This window comes from Pantherophis guttatus, chromosome 11, assembly GCF_059756535.1.
Source record: "Pantherophis guttatus breed Tessera chromosome 11, ASM5975653v1, whole genome shotgun sequence".
In the NCBI taxonomy this organism is placed as follows: Eukaryota; Metazoa; Chordata; class Lepidosauria; order Squamata; family Colubridae; genus Pantherophis; species Pantherophis guttatus.
Genome location: NC_142073.1, coordinates 21,935,188 through 21,951,192, shown reverse-complemented (window position 1 = coordinate 21,951,192; position 16,005 = coordinate 21,935,188). Strand labels below are relative to the sequence as shown.

The 16,005-nt window shown below is 44.9% G+C and overlaps 1 protein-coding gene and 1 long non-coding RNA gene across 2 annotated transcripts in view; one reads left to right on the top strand and one right to left on the bottom strand.

Annotated features, from left to right (window-relative positions):
- Positions 1-16,005, top strand: part of NECAB2 (N-terminal EF-hand calcium binding protein 2) — a 217,849-nt gene that overhangs the window by 159,280 nt on the left and 42,564 nt on the right. Inside the window, exons 7-8 of the mRNA XM_087877001.1 lie at positions 8,965-9,083; positions 12,310-12,389. Of these exons, the coding sequence (XP_087733127.1) occupies positions 8,965-9,083; positions 12,310-12,389 (199 nt within the window). The remainder of the gene's footprint in view (positions 1-8,964; positions 9,084-12,309; positions 12,390-16,005) is intronic.
- The window catches only part of LOC148112304 (uncharacterized), a 35,859-nt gene continuing 28,561 nt past the window's right edge, over positions 8,708-16,005 (bottom strand). Inside the window, exons 2-3 of the long non-coding RNA XR_015729566.1 lie at positions 12,294-12,377; positions 8,708-9,215 (exon numbers count right to left, since the gene is read on the bottom strand). This is a non-coding gene — a long non-coding RNA (uncharacterized LOC148112304). The remainder of the gene's footprint in view (positions 9,216-12,293; positions 12,378-16,005) is intronic.

Below are 16,005 nucleotides of genomic sequence, written 5' to 3'. Positions count from 1 at the left end.
GATTGATTGATTGATTGATTGGTTGGTTGGTTGGTTCGATTTATATGCCGCCCTTCTCCGGAAACTCAGGGCGGCTTACAATGCAATAGCCTTCATACTTTTTGTATATACCTGCTTAGTAGGGCTTTTGCCCCCACCCCCCACCCAAGCGGTGTTCTTTTATATACAAAGTCAGTTTATTGCCCCCACAATCCGGGTCCTCATTTTACCTACCTCGGAAGGATGGAAGGCTGAGTCAACCTTGAGCCTGGTGAGATTTGAACTCGCAGTAATTGCAGGCAGCTGGCAGCTAAGTGCTACTTTAACAGCGCTTTAATCCGCTGCGCCACCAAGGCACCAAGGTTTTGCTTCTCATCCAAGGAGCTTCTTCAACTCTGACTGGATTTCCATTCTTCCATTCCCCACCATCCCGTTGGAGCTGAAGAAGCTTCTTGGATGAGAAGTGAAACCTCTTCAAAGAAAAACAAGGAAGTCCAGTTGCCTCCTGAAAAAGCACCTTTGGGACAATCGTGACCTGGAGGACTGAGATTCTCCATGGACATTAAGATAACCAAAGGGTTGAGTTTGTACAATATGCTAAGCTTCTCATCCCAACCAAGGTTTGTTGTTGTTAGTTGCGAAGTTGTGTCCGACCCATCTCGACCCCATGGACAACGTTCCTCCAGGCCTTCCTGTCCTCTGCCATCCTCTGGAGTCCATTTAAGCTCATGCCGACTGCTTCAGTGACTCCAGCCAGCCACCTCGTTCTCTCTCGTCCCTTTCTTCTTTTGCCCTCAATCTTTCCCAGCATTAGGCTCTTTTCCAGGGAGTCCTTCCTTCCCATTAAGTGACCAAAGTATTTTAGTTTCATCTCTCCAAGTTTAGTTTGTGCTGTATACAAAGCCACTGGGTTTTTTAACTAACCTGGATAAATAAATAAGAAAACCAAAAGCGATTTTAGGAAAATTTTAGGAGCCTGGTTTAGCTCAACAGACAGAAGCACTGTAATTTAACACCAGCTGTCTGCAATTAAAGTAAGTTCGAATCTTGCCAGGCTCAAGGTTGACTCAGCCTTCCATCCTTTCTAAGGTAGGTAAATTGAGGACCCAGTTTGTGGGGGCAATAAGCTGACTTTGTAAAAATATACAAAAGTATGAAGGCTATTGCTTAGCACATTGTAAGCTGCCCTGAGTCTCTGGAGAAGGGCGGCATATAAATCAAATAAAAAAAAAATTAGGATTTTAGGTTTTGAGCACTGCAAAGGAAATTAAAATCATATAAACCTCAGCTACACAGAGCAGCAACTGTCTTGACTGGAACCCCAAAAAACCCAGTTGCTATGGAAATGGGGACGAGATCAAAAGCTGGTATCAAGAGATTTCCTCGTTCAAAATCAAATCCTCTTCCTGGTCACCTCATTTAAATTAAACTAAATAAAGATCATAAATAGCTGCTTACGTAGGAATCTCTCTGCTCCCTCAGGTCTGGTAAGGTAAGGAGAGAGTTGAAGGAGAGGCTGAAAAGCAGATGAATTATTCCTCTCTCTATCTTTTAATAAGCATGGTTACTCAGAAGTTTAAATCAAAGAAAGCCAGTTATTCTGGATTACCTAGAGTAGGGGGTCTCCAATCTTGGCCACTTTAAGCCTGACGGACTTCTGGGAGTTGCAGTCCGCCAGGCTTAAAGCAAAGCTGGCTGGGGAATTCTGGGAGTTGCAGTCCGCCAGGCTTAAAGCAAAGCTGGCTGGGGAATTCTGGGAGTTGAAGTCCGCCAGGCTTAAAGCAAAGCTGGCTGGGGAATTCTGGGAGTTGAAGTCCGCCAGGCTTAAAGCAAAGCTGGCTGGGGAATTCTGGGAGTTGAAGTCCGCCAGGCTTAAAGCAAAGCTGGCTGGGGAATTCTGGGAGTTGAAGTCCGCCAGGCTTAAAGCAAAGCTGGCTGGGGAATTCTGGGAGTTGAAGTCTGCCAGGCTTAAAGTAACCAAGGTGACCTAGATAGCTACCAACTCAGGTGATATCCAGTAGGATAATAAAAGAATGTTTCCCTCTCTTTTTCTTTACGTTTGGTAATTTTTTTCCTAATTTTTAGTTATGAAATCCATCTTTGTAATTCTTCAATCTCCACTCAGTCGGGGCCTTATTCTTAAATACTTTTAAAAATAAGAATCTAATAATTGCCTTATTCTACTGCACCAAAGAGAATAGGAATGCCTTTTCTTTCTTTTTCCCCTTCTTCTACTTACTCTTCCCTTCCCTGTTTTTCCTATTATTTGCTTTCGTATTTTCTTTGTATGCTACATTCATTAAACTAATTAAACAAAATAGAGCCTAATTAAGGAAAATAATTTATCTCAGCAGCCTCGTTTAATTGCTGATGATTTAGTGTCCCATAATTCCACAGCCTGGGTTGGGTCCCTAAAGGTAAAGGTAAAGGTATGTGCTAGTCGTTCCCGACTCTAGGGGGCAGTGCTCATCTCTGTTACAAAGCCAAAGATCCAGCACTGTCCGAAGACGTCTCTGTGGTCATGTGGGTGGCATGACTAAACCCTAAAGGCGCACGGAACGCTGTTACCTTCCCACCAAAGGTGGTCCCTATTTTTCTACTGGCATTTTTTACCTGCTTTCGAACTGCTAGGTTGGCAGAAGCTGGGACAAGTCACGGGAGCTCACCCCGTTATGCGGCACTAGGGATTCGAACCGCTGAACGGCTGACCTTTTCAATCGACAAGCTCATTGTCTTAGCCACTGAGCCACCACGTCCCTTATTTGGTCCCCACAACATGCTAAATCCTGGATGACACGTTAACAAAACACATGTCCTAGGATTTCGTATTAGTCCTTGACTTACAACAGTTCATTTAATGACCATTCAAAGTTACAGGGACACTGAAAAAAAGGGACTTGGGACTCTTTTTCACACTTACAACCGTTGCAGCATCTCCAGGGTCGTTGATCAAAATTCAGACACTTGGCAACTGATTCATACTTATGACGGTTAAAGTGTCCCGGGGTCACGTGATTCCCTTTTGCGACCTTCTGACAAGCAAAGTCAGTGGGAAAGCCAGATTCACTTAACAACCATGTTACTAACTAACTTAACAACTGCAGTGACTCACTTAAGCGAGTCTCGCTTAGCCACAAAATAAATAAATAAATCCAGTTAGGTCCAAATGGCTTAACGCAGCATGGCTAGTCTAGTGAAGAGAAGGACCAGGGGAGACATTATAGCAGTGTCCCAATATTTGAGGGGCTGTCACAGAGAGGAGGAAGGGGGTCGAGCTATTTTCCAAAGCATCTGAAGGCCAGACAAGGAATAATGGATGGAAACTGACCAAGGAGACATTCAACCTGGAAATAAGGAGGAATTCTTTGTCAGTGAAATCAACCAGTGGAACAGAAATTGACTTCAGAAGTTGTGGGAGCTTCATCACTGGAGGCTTTCAAGAAGAGTGTCAGGTGTCAGCTTAATGTCAGCTGTGCTTCCTTCAAAGTCCAGGAAAGAATGACCCAAACTCCATGTTTTATAGAGAAAGGTACTTTTACTAGAAATGAAGTGAACGCAACCACGGCTAAGCTGAAATTAAAAGCAATAGGCACGAAAAGTGCATATAGAAAGCATCCCCTCCCGCTGTCCATCGTAAATCATCCAATCCAAAGGTCTCCCAGGGTCAGGTGGAAGCATGTCTGGCAGCGTCATCAATCAGGAATGCCACGATGGTTGACCCGATAGCAACTTCAAGGATTCAGTTTCGTTTCTTCTTCCTCCAGCACGCTCCCCCCCCAAGCTCTCTAGCTCTCCCCCCTCCCGGTTCCTATGGCAGCCAAAGCAGTAAAAGTGGAGGCTGACAAAGATTGGACTGCCACCTGTCAGAATTGGTGTAGGGACTCCAATGGGCAGGGGGTTGGACTAGATGACCTACAAGGTCCCTTCCAACTCTGTTCTTCTGTTAAATCATTTTGAATGGGGGTTTTACAGCATTTTACTTCCCTGAAGGCAAGGCAAGATCTGGAATAAACCAGCCGAAAGTTACACATTGAAAATCACCCCATGGCCCAGCACAGAGAGTCCAATCAGCATCCAGTAAGATGTTATGGGAAAATCTCCTCTGCAGGTGTTGTGTATCTCAGGATGGTTGGCCTTGAAGACGTATAAACAACTCCATTCAGCAGCTCCAGAGTTCATGAGTGCAAACCTCCCTTCCTCCATTTCTCACGGGGCTGCCCCACACCCTCTCGCTTCCTCATCCCAGAGGCCTAAACCTCCCCCATCTCCCCCGGGTTGGACTAGATGACCACAAGGTCCCTTCCAACTCTGTTATTCTGTTCTGTTCAGTAAACCAACTGCTGGCCTGACCAAGCAATAAGGCTGTCTCAAATTCTGACAGGACGATTCCGAAGTGAATTGCAGCTCTCTCGTTGGCTTTGATGTAGGAAAAGCATCTCCGAAGCACGTTGAATCAAAAGCACTGGCTGGCCTAGGTTTTGCTACGGCTCTGTTTTAAAGTTTACAATCTTTGAGGCGTCCGATGGTTACTAAACTCCAAATATTATTGTTAAAAAGCACAAGGAGAGATGGTCACGGAGAGATCTTCTGCCCCCACTCATGTTCAATTATTTCCCTTTCCAGCTTGACCTTCTCTTTCCACCACCACCCCCATCAAGAGAAGCTCGCCAGTAAGAAAATTGAAATTTCTAAGGCCTCTCGTCCCTGCCTTCCTATTTTGAGCTGCGCTGCCGCTTTTGATGCTGGCATCGGCCTCTTAGCCAATCTATATTCATGAGACTCAACTTAAAAGGCGCATCGTGGGGAGATAAGATGCTTCAAATCTTCCTTGCCTTGGAGGGGGGGCTATTAGTTCTCTGCAGCGGTTTCATGTTGAGCAAATCACAGTTTAGCCGAAGCATCCATTCAGGCTTCGGGGCAGGATAGCATTCTCTAACAAAGTCTGGATAATGAAAGTTAGGCGCATCAGACTGTTGCTTTGGTTTTCAAATCAGGGAGAATGCTAACTCAGCACGGAGGGAAGCGTTTGCACGTCGCATCTCCCCTTCCCCACTGGGAAGAAGGGACACAGTGTGTGAATGTATGGAACATGTTTCCTTTGCTATTAGTGTAGGGGGAAAGTCCCCATGGTGAATAGACCAGTAGTGGGATTCAAGTAATTTAACAACCAGTTCTCTGCCCTCATGGTTTCTTCCAACAACCAGTTTGCCAAACTGCTCAGAAAGTTAACAACCGGTTCTCCCGAAGTGGTGCGAACTGGCTGAATCCCACCACTGCCCTTGGCACTCCGGGCAGTGGTGGGATTCAGCCAGTGGTGGGATTCAAGTAATTTAACAACTGGTTTTCTGCCCTAATGATTTCTTCCAACAACCAGTTTGCCAAACTGCTCAGAAAGTTAACAACCGGTTCTCCTGAAGTGGTGTGAACCGGCTGAATCCCACCACTGGAATAGACCATATAATGGTCAAGTTGCTTCCATTCGATCAGAAATGTTCCAGCCTTGGTGACATTAAGACTTGTGGACTTCAATTCCCAGAATTTCCCAGCCAGCATGAATTCCCTTTCAGCCCCCGAGTTAGAAAATGCACAGGTAAAAATTTTACATGTTCTTATGTGGAGTTCTGAGCTGGGTTGTTTGCTTGTAGATGTTTCATTACCAAACTACCATATTTTTCGAAGTATAAGACGCACCTTAGTTTTGGGGGAGGAAAATAAGAAAAAAGCTGATTGGTGGGCAGATCCGCCTCCCGGAATACCCCCAATCAGCTGTTTCCAGAGGTGAATTTTAGCAATAGGTTCGTTGGTTGCCTTGCTTTTTTTTCTGCCTCTGAAAGCCTCCGAAACAGAGCTTCAGAAAAAAAGGCTTTTTTTCTGAAGCTCTGTTTGGAGGCTTTTTTTCTGAAGCTCTGTTTGGAGGCTTTTTTTCTGAAGCTCTGTTTGGAGGCTTTTTTTCTGAAGCTTCTTTCAGAAGCTTTTTTTCTGAAGCTCTTTTTGGAGGCTTTTTTTCTGAAGCTCTGTTTGGAGGCTTTTTTTCTGAAGCTTCTTTCAGAGGCTTTTTTTCTGAAGCATCTTTCAGAGGCTTTTTTTCTGAAGCTCTTTTTGGAGGCTTTTTTTCTGAAGGACTACCTGTACTCTGTTCAGTCTCCTTTCTTTGGTATTGGTACGTAGATTAACCTCTTCCGATCTGTTGGTTATTGTGTCATTCTCCAGATTTGTTAACATAGTTTGGTTAGAACCTTTACTGATTCTTCTTTCGTTGCTTGCCATATTATTTTAGATAAAAGCCTTTCGGAGGCTTTTTTTCTGAAGCTTCTTTCAGAGGCTTCTTTCAGCCTCTAAAATCTCCGTTTGCAGGGCTGGGCAGGGCTACATTCAGAGTATAAGACACACCCAGATTTTCACCCTCTTTTTGGTGGGAGACATGTGCGGATGCCTCCCACCAGCCAGCTGGTCTTCGGGTCTCTGCTATGCATGCGCAGATGCCAAGGTGCATTCAGGGCAGAGGTGGATTTCAGCAGGTTCTGACCAGTTCTGGAGAACCGGCAGCGGAAATTTTGAGTAGTTCAGAGAATCGGTAGTAAAAATTCTGACTGGCCCCGCCCCCATCTATTCTCTGCCTCCCAAGTCCCAGCTGATCGGGAGGAAATGGGGATTTTGCAGTAACCTTCCCCTGGATTGGGGAGGGAATGGAGATTTTACAGTACCCTTTCCCTGCCATGCCCACCAAGCCACGCCCACCAAGCCATGCCAGCCCACCAAGTCATGCCATGCCATGCCACGGCCACCAAGCCACACCTACAGAACTGGTAGTAAAAAATTTTGAAACCCACCACTGATGCAGGGGTCCGTGTGTGCATGCACGGGAGGTGGGGCGCATTTTGGGGGTTTGGGTACGCACACGCTTTGGCCACTTGGTCCAGAAAAGGTCTGGAAAAGGTATAGCATCACTGCTATAGCATGTGCTGCCTTTAAATGCCAAGTATTTTCATTTGTAGAAGGAGTGTAACACGCAATGAATCCTCCGAATAAGTATGTCGTTCAGGTGCCAAATAAAAGGAAGAGGCAACTGTCACCAAAGCAATTAGTTGTCAGATGAAAACAATTAAGGATTTATTTCAACTCAGAAACCCGCAAATGAGAAAGTCAATAACGGCTCGCTTCCTGTGTGTCTCCTCTTGACGCTCTTATAAAAAGGAAGCCATTACCTTGGATATTACCTAAGCTTACCACTTACCTGATTTGATAGTTGTTGCCAGGAGAGCAAGGGTTATTGCTTTTTCATTGTTTTTATACAGGGTAAAAAAAGCAGTGGAGCAAAATTCCGATTTCCCACTGTCTTCCCCATTGACTTGCTTATGAGAAACTGGCAGAGAGGGTTGAAAATCACAGTCACATGACTGTGGCATACCGCAGAAGTGCCGCAAAGCAGGGCAGTGGGTCTGCGGTGGTCTGGTCAGAAGATCCTTGAAATTTCAATCCTAATGGAATAATGGATCCTGGATTTTGGATGAGTTCTTTAAATTAGTATTTTGGTTACATAATTGTTCCCCTACGATGCACCATTTCACCCAGTTGAAGGTTACAAACCGACAGAAGAGTTTTAGTAGCATGTAACATTCAATGGGCAAGTTTCTGTAGCCCGTTTTGTTAACCAGTCTAATCAAATTGCAAGAGCCTAGCCCAGGGGGTCAGCAATCCACGGCTCTGGAGCCGCATGTGGCTCTTTCATCCCTCTGCTGTGGCTCCCTGTTGCTGGTTGGCTCCACAATTGATAGGGCTTTCAGTTAGGACAGGTAGAGGAAAAAGGATGCTGTGCTAGGAGGAGACTCTATGGTGGGGGAACCAGACTTCCGGTCGGCTCCAGAATTGAATGGAGGCTTCCGGTTAGGACCTTTATGGCTCTTTGAGTGTTTAAGGTTGCCGACCCCTGCCCTAGCCATACAGACTGATGCTTGCCAGTTGAGTTTCTTATGGAGTTTTTCCAAAATGTTGTCAGTAGAATCCAGGGTGGATTTGATTTAAATCGAGTCGATTTAAATCACGATTTAAATCATGATTTAAATCACTAGTAAAAAGACTTGATTTAAATCAACTCGATTTAAATCATAATTTTTAAAGAGCAACTGTCATCTCTGCTACTCCTTTGACCCGCTGTTGACTCACCGATAGTCCCAGTATTGCAGAGTATACAGCCTCATGCTACATAAACTGAATAAACTAAATTATTTATGTATCTTAAATAGAAAACTATCTTACGATAGATTTTTACCCCAAAAGTTTTTTATTAAAATAAATTCGATAAAAATAAAAAAAATCTGATTTAAATAAAACAATCCGATTTAAATAAAAAAAAAATCTGATTTTTTTGATTTTTTTAAAAAAATCATTGATTTTTATCCACCCTGGTAGAATCTCTTTGGGTGCTCCAACCCAGCTCTATACAACTCAGACTGCAGTGGGGAAAAGTATGAGAAAAATATTTTATATTGCAATTTCTGCTTCCCAAGAACACAGTTAAAACAAAAAGGACGAGCCAATTTCTTACGTGATGTAAGAATTTGTTCCTGTCTGTTGAACTGAGCTCTAGTTTGATCCATCTCATGAACTTCAAGTTGGAGAAGGGTCAACTTTTAGCAGAAAGCTTCACAGAGATCCTTGGTCTGACCACGTTATAATAAACTCAATTATTTACAGCCAATTGAGCTACATTAGAAAGCTGTAACCTCCATGACATTTCTAAATCCATGGTTTATTCATTTGTAATTTATTCTTTCATTCTTTTTTTTCCATGTCTTTAAACTTTTTGAAGGGAGACTATTTTGTTATAGTTCTGAGCCGCTTCTGAGCTAGCAATGAATGTTGGGTATGTTTTAATGAAGGATTTTTAAACCATGTAACTTAAAAAAAGAAAGAAAGAAAGAAAACATAAAACATTCATTCCCTTTTTTTTCCATCTGGTCATCTGTCTATCCTTCTCCCATATAGACACATCCACAATAAATCTGGCCACAATGCCATGGACAGTTGGTATGACAATCCCGTGTCAGGTTATTCTCCCAATAACAGAATCATGACTAAAGAACGCAGGAAAAGTTTCCAGACTGGTAAGTCTTCTGGGTTGATCAGATTTGATTAGGTTGGTGGTCAAAGAAAACTTTGATCAAAGGGAAGTTGTGTTTGGAGATGGTTCCTCCGTTTCCAGGAATCTTGTCTGTTGAAATATACTCAGCACCACGCTGTGAAAAGACAACAGTCTCTGATGAATGAAAAAGGAGTCACACAAAAACCATTTTACAAAGAGAACAAGCCTTTTCTAGGCCAAAATAAAAGAAGGGATGAATTGATCACTGTAGGACAATTGTTTGCTTGTATGTTTGTATGAATATGCATTTTGTTACTCTAGATCCGTGATGGCGAACCTATGGCACGCGTGCCCGAGGTGGCACACAGAGCCATATTTCCGGGCACGCGAGCTGTGTCTCAACTCACCTGCAGCTGCACATGTGCACGCGCCCCAGCTGGTGTTCAGGCCTCCAGTGCACATGTGTGCAATTCCAGAGACCCAGCTCTCCTGTGCATGGGTATGCGTGCAGCACACGCATTTGCAGATGGCATTCACGCATGTGCATTGCGCGTGCGGAAGTCATGTGCTGTGCTTGCAACTGCACCGTCTGCACATGCGCGCAGCTTTCGTGCGTGCATTTGCAGATGGCATTCACACATGTGCACTGTGCGTGTGAAAGCCATGTACTGTGCGTGCAATTGTACCATCTGCACATACGCATGGCTTTCGTGCATGCAATGCACGCGTGGGGGAGCTGCGCAAAAGCTGCATGCATTTGCAGATGGTGCAATTGTGCACACTGTGCACCGGGGGGGGAGCCGTGCAATAGCGAAGCTGGTATCTGTTTGGCGCTTGGTGAGTAAAAGGTTTGCCACCACTGCTCTAGGTTTTGACTCCTTGCTTTTCAAAAGGAAATTTAGCTGCCTAGGAGTGAAAAATTTATGGCTTTCCAAATGAGGTCAGATTGCTAGTTTCCCATCATCCTTATATCCTGATATGAGATCAGCTAAATAGGACCCAGCAGTGTGCGGCGGCAGCCATAAAAGCCAATGCAATCCTAAATTGCATTAACAGAGGGATACAATCAAGATCAAGGGAGGTACTCATACCACTCTATAAAGCCTTAGTAAGACCACACCTAGAGTACTGCATCCAGTTTTGGTCACCACACTATAAAAAAGATGTTGAGACTCTAGAAAAAGCTCAGAGAAGAGCAACCAGGATGATGAGGGGACTGGAGGCTAAAACATAGGATGAACGGTTACAGGAACTGGGCATGGCTAGTCTAGTGAAGAGAAGGAGCAGGGGAGACAGGATAGCAGTCTTCCAATATTTGAGGGGCTGCCACAGAGAGGAGGGGGTCAAGCTATTCTCCAAAGCACCTGAAGGCCAGACAAGGAATAATGGATGGAAGCTGATCAAAGAGAGATTCAACCAAGAAATAAGGGGGAACTTTCTGACAGTGAGAACAATCAACCCACGGAACAGGAGTTGCCTTCAGAAGTTGTGGGAGCTTCATCACTGGAGGCTTTCAAGAAGAGACTGGACTGCCATCTGTCAGAAATGGTGTAGGGTCTCCTGCTTTGGCAGGGGGTTGGACTAGATGACCTATAAGGTCCCTTCCAACTCTGTTAATCTGATGCTAATCTGATATTGTCCATGCTGCCTGAAATTGGTCAGACCTGGAATCCAAGTAAAACTAGAAATATTTTGATGTGAGAGCTGAAAAGACTATTACAGTTCCATGCTGCATCAACTGAGTGTATAAACCATCCTCTCTTCTGTTTTGGCCGGGCCTCTTCTGGAGTCCAGTTCTGGATCCAATTAGGGGAGCCATCAAATGGAAACCTGACCAAATGAGGACAACAAAGATAACGAAGTGCCCCCAAACCTTCTAAAGCAGGGGTGTCCAACCTTGGCAACTTTAATGATTTAATTAATGCTTGTGGACTTCAACTCCCAGAATTCCTCCTGCCAGCATGAGTGACCCCAGGGCTGGCTGGGGGATTCTGGGAGTTGAAGGCCACAAGTTGTCAGGAAGCCATCTTTTACGTTGGGCCTCAGGTCTGCCACATTTTCTACTGTGGGAAAATTGGAGGAGGGATTGTATGGAGCTGGGGAGATATGTAGTCATAATAACATTCCTTTCTCAGAGAGTCAAGGACATCTTGCCCTGGCACCTGAAGTCGGGTGACTGGGAGGCATCTCCAGTTGCGGCGGTACTTCGATTGGACAGTATGATGGACATGTGGGTACTGGGGCAGGGACTTGAACTTTCACTTGGGTGGGGAAAACCTGGAAGCTTTCAGATTCGGGTTTTCCCAGATGTGCCAATATGACATCTCTAATAAAATGGAACTTTGAGGAACTTCAAGCCTCGGAGTTTTCTTTCATTCAGGGTGTTACTTGGAACCCTGACACAAGTCTTAAAGTTGCCAGAGTTAGATAACCCTAATCAATCTAAGGAATGATTGAAAGAGCTGATTGTGTATGATCTGGGAGAAGAAAAAACAAGGAAGCATCTTCATTACTTCCGGATAAAACTTTTAGCTGGGCCATCTGAAAGGGCAGGAGAAAAAGAGTGCAGGTTTTTGAGTTTTGCAGAACATTTACTCAGGGAAGATGTCATGTCACATGGAAATGAGGTGAAAAGAAACTAGATATGGCATCCTCCCTTCGCTATTTATCTTAAGGAGGAGGTGCAGACTGAATACATTAGTTAGAGAGAATGATAATCCATGTCAAGTGACAGGGAGCCTTTTGGGTCAAAAAAAAAAAAAGGTACCTTGTCTTTGTAAAGTGAAGGACCACCTTGGGGACAATCGAGAAGTGAATGGACATGCAAGTGAATGGGGCCAACATTCAAATACTGTGTATTTTCAACAATGAAGCTTTTTATTTATGGAGAATGTTGCATTACAGAATTTCCTTTATTTCTAGAGGGTGGGAAATAGCACAATCATTTCAGTGGGCCAATTTGATGAAGATTTAGGTCCTCGGTTTCCAGAAAAGTCCACAAAGAGGTATTAATTAATTATGTCCGATATGATATAGGGTTTCCTGCTTGAGTAGGGGGTTGGACTAGAGACCTCCAATGTCCCTTCCAACCTTGTTATTCTATGCCCTATGTTCTAATTACCACAAAAACTTCCTTTTCTGCCCTCCCCTCCTTTTGACCTTTTCTATTCCATTTTTATATTTAGCTTAGCCCACTCATACAAGCAGGGTGAATTTCATCTCTCTTAATTACCTTTCTTTTTCTGTAGCCTCGTCAGACACCAAGGAGGAATGCTTGGAAGCACAAATCAACAGGTTAGCAGAGTTGATCGGAAGGCTGGAAAACAAGGTGAGTATTCCTTCTTTTTTAAAAAAACAAAACAAAACATTTTCTTGCCAAAGACAATGGATAATTTAGGAAGGTGTCTGTCAACTTGCAAAGCATCCCTGGCCTGCTCTCGAGTTTCCATAGGCCGGGGGTGGGGATGGGAAACTGGCGAAATGGCATAGCAGCCAAAGACAGATGCACATTCCATGCTTATTTCTTTCAAGGCTGTATCCCAGGGTTACCTACAGCAACCGAGGGGAGTGACCTATACAACCCACAAAATTGCTCCGTTGGTGAATGTGATTGATGACACATCCTGGGGGGAGGAGGGAAGCAGAGTCATAATTGGAGCGTAAATTACGTAGGGTCAGAGCTGGCTTCACTTGGGAACGTGCCAACATAAAGCTCCTAATAACTAGATTTCTTTTGAAGTGGGGAGGTCAGGCACGCATGCGTAGGAGCAGGGCACATAGAATTATGGATGTGGGCACACACGCATGCCCCCTCCTCCTGGCACGCGATGGCAAAAAGGTTAGCCATCGCTGCACTAGTATATGAAATGAGAGCAAGCCCCACTCCCTTCCAGCATTGATAATGTTACCTAGTTCGGTAATAAAACATCTCCAAGAAAACCACCAAGCTCAGAGAACAGCAAAGACCCCACAGTTCAGTCCTGAGCTACAAATATTCCCTTCTATCGGTACTGATGACATTACCTAGTTTGATAATGAAATGTCCTCGAGAAAACAATTGAGCTCAAGAGAGCATCAAGAACTCCACAGTTCAACCCTGAGCATTTACATATTATGCCTTCCTTGGAGTGGACATTCTCTAGGCCCGTGATGACGAACCAAAGGCACAGGTACCAGGGATGGCACGCAGCACCCTCTCTGATGGCACATGAGCCATCACTCCAGGTCAGCTCTGCTGTGGAGGCACATGTGACTCCCACCGATCAGCTGGTCATTCAGGGGGGTGCGTGCGGGGGGAGCTGTGTGTGTATGCATGGGGGGCAAAGTGCATGCATGGGGTCTGCATGCAGGGGCAGGACACTGCGGGGGGCAGCGTGCACGTTTGCGGGGGTGGGGCACATGCGCAGGTGCCATGCACACATTGCATTTTGGGGGTTTGGGCATTCGGTCTGGAAAAGGTTAGCCATCACTGCTCTAGGCCATTGGGTGAAATGGAAGGATGGAGTACCTGAGTTTTGGGGGGGGTTATTTATTTATTTATTTATTTGTTCAACTTGTATGCCGCCTTCCTCCGAAAACTCTGTTCTGTCCCCGTCTCACATACGCACACAAACAGTCAGCCAGGGGTTAAATAAAACTTGCAGACAACAAATTCCTTCGATAACAGGATTGGCAGCAACCCAGTAGCTGCTTGCCAAGAACTTTACTTATAGAGGGAGGGGTTGTCCCTCCGTCAGATAAACCCAAATAATATACACACAGTCAAAGAATTGTCAAGTCCAGTCCGTATTAAATCCAAGGCAGATGACGTTGTTTCAAAGATACAATGTGACTCGCTAGTAGTTTAGTTTTGTCCGTCACAGAGTCTGAATGGCCACCTCACCCCCTTTTATCCCCTGTAGGGTGTGGTCCAGTGACTCAGCTTAATCTCTGGCACGCCTCCTTTTCTGCTGCGTGCGTTTGTCTCTCCGATGCTGGCGTGGATCCAGCCAAGACTTATCTCCGTCACTGTCCGACTGCGAGGAGATACCTGGCTCCTGGCCAATCTCTTCTCCTTCGGGAGACACCTGAGGCATTGCCAGAGAGGAGGCTCCTGGAGAGGGAGGCCTGGCCAACTCCTCTCCTTCATGTTCGGAGCCTTCTCTCTCTGATAAGTCGGCCTCGGGGGTCGGAGTCACAACAGACTCAAGGCTTGGCCATCCCTTATCTGTTACTCTCCTTCCAAACGATTTAGCTGAGCTCTCAGCCATCACTTTCTGTCAAGCTTCCATTCGTTTCCCTTTCTGAAAAGTTTAGAGTTAATGTAGGAGAAAATTATTCCAGCCCACCATTTTTAATGAAAGTGCATTCCACTGTTTAGCTCAGGGTTGAAAGAACAGTGGGGGGTGGGGGTGGGGGAGGAAAGTCCTTTCGCTGTTCTTGAATCTTCCAGCATTTACTTCAGATGAATGAATTCCAAGTTCGAATAATGGAAGAGACAAAGTAAAATTTCGGCTCCATTATTTACGCCACGGATGTTCATTGTTTTCATCTCTTATCGCATCCTTCCCTGCCTGCCATCTTCCCAAGCTAAAAAAAAAAACAGGTTATAATGGATCCAAACAATGAGATTGTTCCGGAGTAAACGCGGCTGAAGAATTCTGTTTAAAAATGGTACATATGAAGCAGCAGGGATGTGGTGGCTCAGTGGCTAAGATGCTGAGCTGGTCGATTGAAAGGTCGGCAGTTCAGCGGTTCGAATCCCGAGTGCTGTGTAATGGGGTGAGCTCCCGTTTCTTGTCCCAGCTTCTGCCAACCTAGCAGTTCGAAAGAACGTAAAAAAATGCAAGTAGAAAAATAGGGACCACCTTTGGTGGGAAGGTAACAGTGTTCCATGCGCCTTTGGCATTGAGTCATGCCAGCCACATGACCACGGAGACGTCTTTGGACAGTGCTGGCTCTTCGGCTTTGAAACGGAGATGAACACCGCCCCCTAGAGTCAGGAACAACTAGCACATATGTGTGAGGGGAACCTTTACCTTTTTAGGAAGCAGCAGTGATTTTTTCAGTTATTAGATTTAAATTGGGCTTTTTCAGAAGTGGTTTGCCTCTTTTAGAAACCAGGGAGTTTCCATGTCATAGAGAGGCATTCACATGTACCGGAACTTCTTGACTTACAACTATTCATTTAGTGACATTTGAAGTTACAATGGCACTGAAAAAAAGTGACTTATGGAAGGTTCTCACTCTTACAGCATCTCCATGGTCACTTGGCACCTGACATATATTTATAATGATTGCAAAATCCCCATTCCCATCTCACTCTGGGGCCAGCCAGAGGTGGAATTTGCCGGTTCTCCGAATTACTCAAAATTTACGCTACCGGTTCTCCAGAATCTGTTAGAACCTGCTGAATTTCACCCCTGTCCACAAGTCTTAAAGCTGCCAAGGTTGGACATCCCCGATGTAGCTTGAGTGTTCTGATACCTCAGGGTTTCCCACAAAGAAGAGGGGGCTCAAGCTATTCTCCAAAGCATCTGAAAGCAGGACAAGAAGCAATGGAAGGAAACTAATCAAGGAGAGGAGCAACCTGGAATTAAGGAGAAATTTCCTGACAGTTCAAACAATTCATCTGTTTTGCCCCAGCTACAGATCCCAAGGAATGCAGCACACACAAACTATGAACCAAACTCAATTTACTTCCAAATGTAGTTTTTTACAAATGCAGGCTGTTAACTAAAACATCCTTAACAACCTGCCAGAAATCCCACAGAAAGATAAAGTCTTACGAGAGTTGGCAAAAAGGCCAGAAACAAGGTTTGCAAAGACAATCCACATTCAATGACCAGCGAACGAACATGCGTTGTTTCCTGCAATGTTTACAAGCTGTGTGCAAACTTAAATAGGCTAAGGGAGTGGCCAATTAGCCTGAAGCCTTACTCTCAAGGAGACCTCCTCCTGAGTAA